Source organism: Astatotilapia calliptera, chromosome 16 (assembly GCF_964374335.1).
Source record: "Astatotilapia calliptera chromosome 16, fAstCal68.1, whole genome shotgun sequence".
In the NCBI taxonomy this organism is placed as follows: Eukaryota; Metazoa; Chordata; class Actinopteri; order Cichliformes; family Cichlidae; genus Astatotilapia; species Astatotilapia calliptera.
Window position 1 is genome coordinate 1,994,485 of NC_137437.1, and position 9,998 is coordinate 2,004,482.

Below are 9,998 nucleotides of genomic sequence, written 5' to 3' on the forward strand. Positions count from 1 at the left end.
GACTCCACAGGGTTCTGTACAAGGACCAATTCTGTTTAAGTTATATATGCTTAACCTAGGCCGTATCATTAGAAGACATATTTTCACTATGCAAATGATACTCAGCTTTATCTGTCCATGAAGACAGATAACACACAACAATTAGTTAAACTACAGGAATGTCTTAAAGTAATTAAACACGTGGATAACCTCCAATTTCCTGTTTCTAAATTCAGTTAAAACAAGGTTATTGTCCTCTGTCCTAAATAGGATGTTTAAAAGAAGAATGGGATCAGGCTTCAGCTTTCAGGCGCCTCTTCTGTGGAACCAGCTTCCAGTTGGGATTCAGGAGATGGACACCCTCTCTACTATTAAGATTAGGCTTCAGACTTTCAGTTTAGATAAAGCACGTATTTTGGGTTGATCAGGTGACCCTGAGTCCTCTTAGTTATGCTGCAATAGGCCTAAATGTTTCTTCTTCACTCACTTTTTGGCATTGATACGCCACTTTGCATTTAATCATTACTTATTAATCTCTGGCTCTCTTCCACAGCATGTCCTTTGTCCCGTCTTCCTCTTTTCTTCCCAAACTGGTCGCAGCAGATGGCTGCCCACCCTGAGCCTCATTTCCTCCTATTAGAGTGCTTGCTTAAAGGGATCATCCTACTGTTGAGGTTACAGTATTTGCCTTACACTATAAACACTGTTGTGATTTGGCAGTCTTGTATCAGTTGGCATGATCCAGTCTAGCTGCACGTTCAGTATTGATATGTTAAAGGATACAGTGAAGGTTTGTACATATAAACACAGAGATTTGATGAAAATAACAATAGTCCTTGTGAAGGGTATGGCAAATGTTTATTGTGTATTTAACTGTGTGATGGATGTTAGTTTAAGGATTTGGGGCTTTCTGATACTGACAGTACCGGATTACAACATTTACAACAAAATGATCCATAGTGGCCGCTGCAAACGCTGCAAACGCTGCAAACGCTGCAAACGCTGACCCGAAACCTTGGTTTCCTTACGTGTCGAGTAAAGATAAACCTGAGTTCTGTGAATGGAGCAGTGTTAGCTCACTGTAAGATAGTGTCTGTCAGAGAGAGTCTCTGTGGAGAGATGTTGCCATGGGGGTAGGAAAGTGCCACAGCGTGCTCATGTGGAGCCATGTTGGGGCCTTTCAGAACCAGGGTGGAAGTGGATGTAGACATCCGTGGGATGTTATTCGATGCCGAGCTCTGTCTCTGCTGAGTGCTGGAGGTGGAAGCTGAAACACAACATAGAGCAGCTGGTTGAAGTGACAAACGAAAAGTGTAGCACCACCTGCTGAGCCTCACTGAGCAGACAGTGAGCTTTACTGGACTTATATACGGCTGGTTTAGAAAGTTTTCTCTGTGAACATGACTTCTTTTACAGTTTCCATCTGGCAAAGTAAAAGGAAGGGTTGACCATCCAGGCTCCAGTGTGCAGTACATCTGGAAAGTATTTGGAGATTCAACAGTTCCCATTTAGTCATACTGCCTTATTCCAAAATGGAGAAAAATTCTCACAAGTCTATAAACGATACCTCATAATTACTGTAATTCCTGCAAATTTATTTAAAATAAAAAGGAAAAATATAACATGAACATTAAATATTCACAGTTTGGAACTTGAGCTCCAAAGTGTGTTTTTGAGGAGCAGCAGGCAGTTTGAAAAGATGTGTGAAAAGTCATCTGAGCCACAACTTACCACAAGCTGATCTGGGCTGCTGCTGACTGCTGATGGCAAAGCCAGTCTGAGAAAGACCTTGAGTGTCTCCAAAGGCCTGACAGGGAACAAAGCAGCAAAGGCGTGGCTGATTGGTAAGCAGCTTAATTATTCAACTTTAAACAGACAGAGAGAATGGGTGTGAATTTCAATTTGCCAAAGAAGGTTTCTAACAGATCTACAACTACAGGTCAATAACCAGCGAGACTGAGAGGCTCTCTGAGGGTTACAGTTACAGAAGGACAAAGAATAACAATTAACTGCATGTCTTTGGACTGTGGAATCGAACTCAGGACCTTCTTGCTGTGAGGCTAATCGCTGCACCACTGAACTTCTAATGTGAATTACAAAGTGCCTGATTCTCCTTTTGCTTTCGACTGAGGAGAAACGTTGAAACTGGAGTTAACAGCAGAGGTGGAGGCCACTCCTGTTAGTCTCACGCTCCTATATTCAATTCTGAAAATATCATAGATATACATATAAATAATAAAATAAACTATATCTCTACACATACATCTCTCTCTAACCACATACATACATGATGTAGAGAGAGATGTATGTATACATCTACATCTATATCTATAGCAGACAAAGATTTTAGTATCAGAATAATGTGATGGAAACCAGGTGGAGACAAGAGTCTGTGAGGCAGGCAGAGACACTGTGTGGACACAATCAAGAACAAATATATGCAGATCACACAGATGATCAAATCAAACAGCTGGCTACGTTTTCTCGGCACACCTGTTAAGGCAGCCACAAACTGATAAAATGATGATAACCTCCAAAACATGAACGGACAGGTCGTCAGATATGGACTTGAGTTTGTGTTGCTGAATGTCTCTGTGCCATCTTTGTTGTCCGTTGAAAAACAATGCAATGGAAACAGAAAACACTCCCTTTGAATCCAGGAATCCAAAGCAGGTTGTGTTTCCCACGGTACAGCCCTCACATTCTCACTTACACTACTTTATGTTAGCAGCTCCAGTATGACAGATGAAAGATGGATTATGCAGAAAAAACTGAATTGGGCTGAAAGGTCTGTTGCTTTATTACGTCTTCAGGTTGTGTAACACATTCATAAAAGGCAAGTAATGAAACTAATTACTTTTGAAAATAAGTAATCAGTAAAGTACCGGGATTACTTTCTTGGAGAAGTAATCAGTAATTAGTAACTAATTACTTACTAACTTGAGCAACACTGGATATCACAGACACTAACACTCATCACTGTCAGTGATCACGCAGCGGTGTGTCGCTGACACAGAAAACAGTCACACGACCAACTCGAGATTTAATACCTGCCAGGAATGTATGTTCGATGGCAGGGTCTCAAACTCCGGTCCTGAAACTTTTCCATGTGTCCTTGTTACAATTAGCATGTCATTAGCAAGACTCTATAGCACTTGGCTGCATGCTGAGGTGGCGACCCCTAACCCTACTCAAGTAAGTTTAAGTAAGTGTTTGGAAAAATGTCCTTCTAAAAGCACTTTTATTGTTCATTCACACATGAGCTGCTGTAACATGAATCAAATGGCTGAGCTGCCACCTCAGCGTGCAGTCAAGTTCTATAGAGTCTTGCTAATGACCTGCTAATTGTATTCAGGTGTAGAAAGTTGCACGACACCGGAGCTCGAGGACCGGGGTCCGAGACCTCTGCTCTACACTGAATAGTTGTGAACAGTCCACACCCACTGAGGTAAACAATACTCTGGCAGCTACCAGAGAAATGCCTCCCAAAGCATTCAAGGTAACTTTGGGTAAAAATGAAAAATAGTGTGAAATTTCTTTTTGATTGTCATATACACGTTTTAAATTCTTGATATTACTGAAATACGTCAAAAATAGTTTGCAAAAATGTTTTTATTCACTGACCACCAAAATCTCCATGCAAATGTTTTTAATCAATTTCCACCTTAAGCCCTGAGAGATGGAGATCTCATTCATGAGAAAGAAACAGACCATTTCCAAAAGAAATGTCTGAGTGCAGAGACTGTGGTGGAATCACCGACCTGCATCTGGTTAAGGCAGGCCTGGAGTTTCCGTTTTGCCCTCCACCTGGCTACCCTCAGTCTGGTCTTCTCTCGACGCTCCCGCACCTTCAACACAAAATCACCTTTATTTTTCAGGTTCACTTGATGCCTTTATAAATGAGGCACTTTTTTAACGTAAATATGCAGAAACCTTCTGTCCTCAACAATTTGAGGTGGACTGACCAGATCTGCCAGCAGCGGTTGAGGTAACGATTTCTCCAGTTCTCTGCGCTTTGTCATGTTTCGGCGACGAAGCTCACTCCTCCGCATTTTGTATTCTTCATAAAGACTAAGGTCTTTAGCCCAGGGTCGCACGGCTTGGCGAGGTGGGACGCCAGGTGGCCAGATGGCAGCTGACTGAGGTGCTGAATCTGAGAGTGCACACACAGAAAGAGCCCACTCTAAGTTCCAGTTGTGAGGCTATATTAAGCCACGTCACAGCGATAAACCTCCTTCATCACTTTGTTCTCGAGCTATAGCAACCAAAAACTCGAGTGTCAACATCACCTGGAAACCCAGCAGGGTGACGATACCATCCCGAAAGCCTTTTACAGCTGAGGGATAAAAGGTTTTAGGACAAGTCCCAGAACTTTTTATCATATCTAGTAAAATTAGACTAGAAGCATACAGACATGATCGACAGTTATTCACATCAACTCACGGGTGCTTCGTCCAGCTGAGCTGAAGGCTGTAGTATTTCTTTGGCTTCCTGCAGCACTTGGGCACTCTGTCACTGACGGTTGAGGCTGAGCACAGAGATGAAAGCATTCATTGTATTCGATAGTCTGCAATAACAGGATTCCACGAGAGTTTTCCAAAACTGTCCTTCAGTCTGTTGTTGAGCTTACAACCATTTGTTCAGTCCAATGACATGCACGTGCAACTGGTAATGCTAAAATGGCCGTAGCTGTGGATATGTCATAAAGTAACAGTGGCACGTGCCTGAGTCAGTGTTTTGTAGTGTAAACTGCTTTAAATGGTCAGAAACACAAAAAGAAGTACAGTGGTGTGAAAAAGAGTTTTTTTTTAATGTTTGTCACAGTAAAATGTTTCAGATCATCAAACAAATGTAAATATTAGACAAAAATATCAGAACTAAACACAAAATGCAGTTTCTAAATGAAGGGGGAAAAATCCAAACCTACACGATCCTGTGTGAAAAACTTACTGCCCCCTAAACATAATAATTAGTTGGACGACTCTTAGCAATCAAACATTTGCAATAACTGGCAAAGAGGTTTTTTACAGCGCTGTGGAGGAATCTTGTTTGTGATTCAGTCACGTATCAGAGTGAACAGCCTCACATCCCAGCACCTCAGGCAGATTCAGGTCAGGACCAGGCTCCTCCAACGTCTTTATTTTGTTTTTCTTAAGGCAGCAAAACAGCCAGAGACCACCACACTACCACCACCACAGGTTGCTGTGATGTTTCTTTTCTGTGCTAGCCACGTGTAATGCGACTCAAACTGAACAAAAAGTTCAGCTTTTGTCTCGTCAGTCCGCCGAGTATTTTCCCAAAAGTCCGGGGCATCATCAAGATGTTTTCTGACAAATGTGAGATGAGCTTTTGTGTGTAGCAGAGGCTTTTTCCTTCAACTCTCCCATGTAGGCCATTTTTGCCCAGACTCCTTATTGTTGAATCATGAACTCTGACCTTAACTGAGACACGTAAAGCCTGCGGTTCGTTAATGTTTGGTAGGCCGGCCGCACTCCTGGGAAGCTTCACCACATTTGTGTTTAATGGCTCCCAGTGTGGTTCAACAATGCATTTGTAACCTTTTCAGATGTCAGTGACTTTGTTTCTCAGGTGTTTCTTAGATCTCGGCATGATGTGTGGCTTTTGAGATGAAACATGTAGAGTCAGGAAGGGGGCAAACAGTTTTTAACACCACTTCATATAAATGTCAGTGCACTCGCTCAATGTTTGGTCCTTTGACGTTTCCTTATCTTTTTTGTTTGACCATCTTTCAACGTCATGAATTCCAGCAAAGCTGTGAACGAGCGTTTACTAAGAATCCTTTAAAAGACCTGGAGCGCTCAGACAATCCAGCTTATAGAAGACTTCTTCACAGCGTGGTGTCAGATAACGGCTGGGATTAAACTACAATGGTGCAAAGACTGACATCCAAATGCTCATCGTCCAGGATGCAACTTATGGAGGAGAAAAAAAAAAAAGGGAGGGGGAGATGATCTTGCCCCCAAGAAAATGTCCCATGCATTCTGTCTTTGTCTCTGCTTCATGCAAGCTCTTTAGATAAGGACATCCTAGCTAAAAATAAATATTTAAAGTTAGAACATCTTTAAGGTTGAATAAAGTGGCTGTCACTTTGAGATTAGCAGCTGTTTATCAATATATTCTCTTTGGTCTTTGACAGTAGATGGAGAAAAGGAAGAACCACTTGTTAAACCTTTAAAACAAATAGAGACTTGACCACGATGGGACATGTACTCCCCGAGTGCCCTACAGCTCTTAGATTAAATAAAAGTTACAGTGAACACAAATGTAACTTATGTTCTTGAAAATTGTGCCCCACAACTGTAACCTCACCTCTGACTCTGGCTGATGACCCTGCTGTTCGTGGCAGTCAAGCAGCAGGGTGGCCATCACCTCTTGCTCTTCCTCTGGCTCCTCTTTTATATAGATCACCTCCTTCTCTTCTTCCTGTGCCTCATGCTTCACCTAGTTTGAAACAGGAGACAAACTGGAATTTACAAGTGCATTAGCTTGGAAATTGAAAATAAAAGAGCCTGTACTTTATTAAAATACCTACATAAGGCTTAATAAAACTGAACTGAAAAGAAAGTCTAAATATTTCTGTGTTAGAATGTAAAAATACAGTTTTAGGAACTGTATTCATTTCAGGTCATTTACACATGCATTCATTTCTGTAGCGCATTGTCTCATACGATATAAACCTTGCCAGCAGGATGAGATCGAGCCCTGAGGCAAATGTTTTGACTCTGTGCCATTACACTTTTCTGCTTCCATGCTTCCTGACAAGCTTCAGTGTAGGGCTGTGCGATATGACCAAACTCTCATATCCCGATATAAAACATCTATCGTCCCGATAACAATATAAATCACAAAAAATTTAACATTTTCTGTAAATTCTGTGAATCTCGGGCAGGTGAAGTGTTTCCAGCTGGGTGTCGTGTAGCTGGAGTCGAGTGTTTTAACGATGCATTTTTAGACAGAAGTTGTAACGGCGCCGTTTCCTTTGTGAGTATTTCTTACACGGCGTGCTGCGGGGAGAAGCCTGTTCTAACGTTTTAGTCTAAGGTTTATTTTTTAGCACCTGGCGGCTCTTTTTTACTTCTCATCCGTAAATACTCTGCATACTTTTTCATGTGATTCCATTTATTTTGAAAAGTCTCAACAGGATCTAGAGCTTTATTGTGAAAGGTTTATGTGGAAAATAAACAAGCGGACATGCGATGGTTTTACTGTGGTTGTTGCTAACGACAACGCATAAAAACAGGCGCTTGTCCGTCCGTAGTGTGGTGATATTAAATATAAGAGAAAGAGAGAACTTTAAGAAATTAATAATAACTACAGTGACATCAGAACCATGAACAAATATTGCTGTAAACAGTTTATTTTGCGACACCACAAAACAAACGATAGCGTAAAATGAAACGATAGACGTTTCTATATCGTCATCCGATATATATCGTTATATCGAACAGCCCTACTTCAGTGACTCCTGACAATATATCCCTGGTTTCCTTTTTACCTACCAGGATTTCCTTTAATACTCCAAAAACACGTTTTATCAGGGTTTTTTTTTAAAGAAATGTAAATTAAAAAACAAAACAAAACCTTGTGATATATCAAATCTGGAAAACTTGATTTGAATGAGCTGTTACCTCTGGAACAGAGAAGAGCAGCGTGGAGCTAGCTGCATAGGTGGCGCCATCTGGAGACAGAGAGGAATCCCCTGACTGCTGCCCATCATCTAAATTCGGAGCCGGGGCAGGAGACGAGGCTATGGCACTATCCATGCCTTCTGTATTAGAGTGCAGAATGGCCCATTCACACTCATCCACCTCTTCAACTTTCTTACACTGAACTGGGTCTGAGCTAGGACAGAACAACACTGTAGAAACAACATGTACTTAGTCTAACATATCAGTGTAAGGCAGTGGTTCTTAACCTGGGTTCGATCGAACCCTAGGGGTTCGGTGAGTCTGTCTCAGGGGTTCGGCAGAGCCTCAGCCGTGATATGCAAGGCTCATTTTGTGCACCAGTAAAAAATATATGTATGTCTTGAATTTGAAAAAAATCCTATTTTATTTTTCACTAAAGAGGGGTTCAGTGAATGCACATATGAAACTGGTGGGGTTCTGTACCCCCAACAAGGTTAAGAACCACTGGTGTAAGGCTACATTGTGTCACAACATGCCAACCTACATTAAGCTCATTGCCTAAGGGCTTGCTACTCTCCTAAGTAGCAACACCCGCCTTGAGTAAACTGCTGCTGTGATGCAGTGCTATATAAATAAAAAATAAAGTAATAGTAAAACTACGGTAATGTTCATCTAAAGATTTAGTGATGTTCTCAGTGATGAGAGAGAAAACATGTACGCACGCACTGTGTACCTGTACTGCTGTCCAGAGATTCTCCAGCCACATTCAAAGTGAGTGAAGCAGGAAGCAGCAGGTCAGATGAGTCAGCGTGGGCCACGTTTGAAGGGCAGGACACTCTGACTTTTTGCCTGTTCATGCTGTTTGGTGAGGTGCATTCTGGGACTAGAAACATAAGAAAGAGTACAGTCAGCACAAGAGAAACCAGGACTCAAGCATTTCATTGGTACGTACTGTTGCTGTTCCTCATCAACGCTCCCTCAGCAGTCCTGGCCTGAACTGAGAACGATGACAGGGTCTTTGTTGGGGAAATGCCAGATCTGCTTCTCTGTGTTCGTGTTAGAGTTGGTGGCTGAATCCAGACTAGGGTAGAAGCAGAGGCTCTCTGCTGCAGCTCCTCCTCCACTCCTTGCCTGTAGTACTTTAGCTTCAGCTCCGTGTAACGCAGCTTGGCCCGAATGTTATCGTTCTCCTTCTCTTTTTGAGCCTTCTCACTCTGCAGCGTCATCATGTCCCTCTTCATCTGCACCACTTGAGCCTTTAACTCCTCAAATTTGACTCCGACCACTTTAAGCATCTCGGCCAGCACCGTCTCGACCGCTCCATTTACTGCTCGCTCGACTACGGTCCCCATCTGGCCTCGAATTAGTGATACAGCAATGCTGACATCCATTGAGAATGAGTTCGGACCGAGAAACTGCAGGAGATGGTTCGTGCGTTTTACCTGCATGCACAGAAGCAGTTTAAACACGTATATTACATTACGTTACAATAGTCACGTCCACATTTACGCAAACGTTTTCACAGATAATTTAGCTCAGGTTACAGTACACTTTGAAATAATACTGTTAACACTCAAAAAAGCCCCTTGAATGCAAGAATGCAAGAGTCAATAAGACCCTGAACTCAAAGCTGGGTAATCGGAATTACAGACACGAGAAGCATGGACAAAACAAACAAACAAACGAACAAACAAACACTACTTCATCTGACCATACCACATAAATGCAAAAGGAGGTGCTGGATGTCTCAACCATGGACCAACTTGTTTAGTTTCAGAGACTTTATGCCGACATATACCAGTGACTGTAGCATTAAAGACTACAAGAGAACGACGTTGTACTTTACAGCAACTTTAATAAGGTGACTATGAATGGGTTCGAAAGAAAGACAGTGTACAAATGTTCAGTTAAGTTTTAGTTGCGTTGTATTGACATAGACGCCACACTGTGTATGGGAAACAACATCGAACTTGACAGATTCTGGTAACATTAACCGCCGCTATAAAGACTATTTCTCTGTATCCGAGGCTCCTTTCATTGATAAAAGCGCTGATTTGGGCGTTAAATAATTCTATTTAACGCCCAAATCAGATGGGAGACAAACACACCACTTACCGTTTACTCTCGCTATTAGCCCGGTTAGATGACCGTTCAGTTATCTTAGCTGCTATCAGAACTTATACGAGTAGACAGCTAACTAGCTTAGGTTATCGTTAGATTTCTTAAATGGCTGTTAATGCTAACTTCCAGTTAAAGCTTAACAGACAAACAGTGTAACAGGAGAAGGTTAAACTTGTAAGACCTGGCATGCTCTGAACATTTTTTATGTGTAGCATAATTTTAGCAACAGAAGCGGATGCACTTTTGTTT

General features: G+C 41.9%; 1 protein-coding gene across 3 annotated transcripts; it reads right to left on the minus strand.

Annotated features, from left to right (window-relative positions):
• Positions 1-818: 818 nt before the first annotated feature.
• On the minus strand, positions 819-9,998 carry LOC113008157 (uncharacterized). 3 transcript variants are annotated; one of them, XM_026145369.2, is made up of 10 exons: positions 9,744-9,998; positions 8,581-9,070; positions 8,362-8,511; positions 7,629-7,678; positions 6,310-6,441; positions 4,423-4,507; positions 3,945-4,132; positions 3,741-3,827; positions 1,711-1,786; positions 819-1,246 (listed from the first exon to the last, which is right to left on the minus strand). In XM_026145369.2, exons 2-10 carry the CDS (start codon positions 9,017-9,019, stop codon positions 1,056-1,058), a joined length of 1,398 nt encoding a protein of 465 aa, XP_026001154.2. In that variant the 5' UTR covers positions 9,020-9,070; positions 9,744-9,998; the 3' UTR covers positions 819-1,055. The 3 variants fall into 3 exon arrangements, with proteins under 3 accessions (XP_026001154.2, XP_026001153.2, XP_026001152.2); XM_026145368.2 differs by having other exon boundaries at positions 7,629-7,768; XM_026145367.2 differs by having other exon boundaries at positions 7,629-7,858; positions 9,744-9,997.

Coding starts and splice junctions, on each gene's coding strand:
- LOC113008157 (XM_026145367.2), bottom strand. CDS start 9,019: ATGGATGTCAGCATTGCTGTATCACTAATTCGAGGCCAGATGGGGACC. Junction 1,787..3,740: donor CCTGCCTTAACCAGATGCAG/GTCGGTGATTCC, acceptor GTTCCCTGTCAG/GCCTTTGGAGACACTCAAGG. Junction 1,247..1,710: donor GCAGCCCAGATCAGCTTGTG/GTAAGTTGTGGC, acceptor GTTGTGTTTCAG/CTTCCACCTCCAGCACTCAG.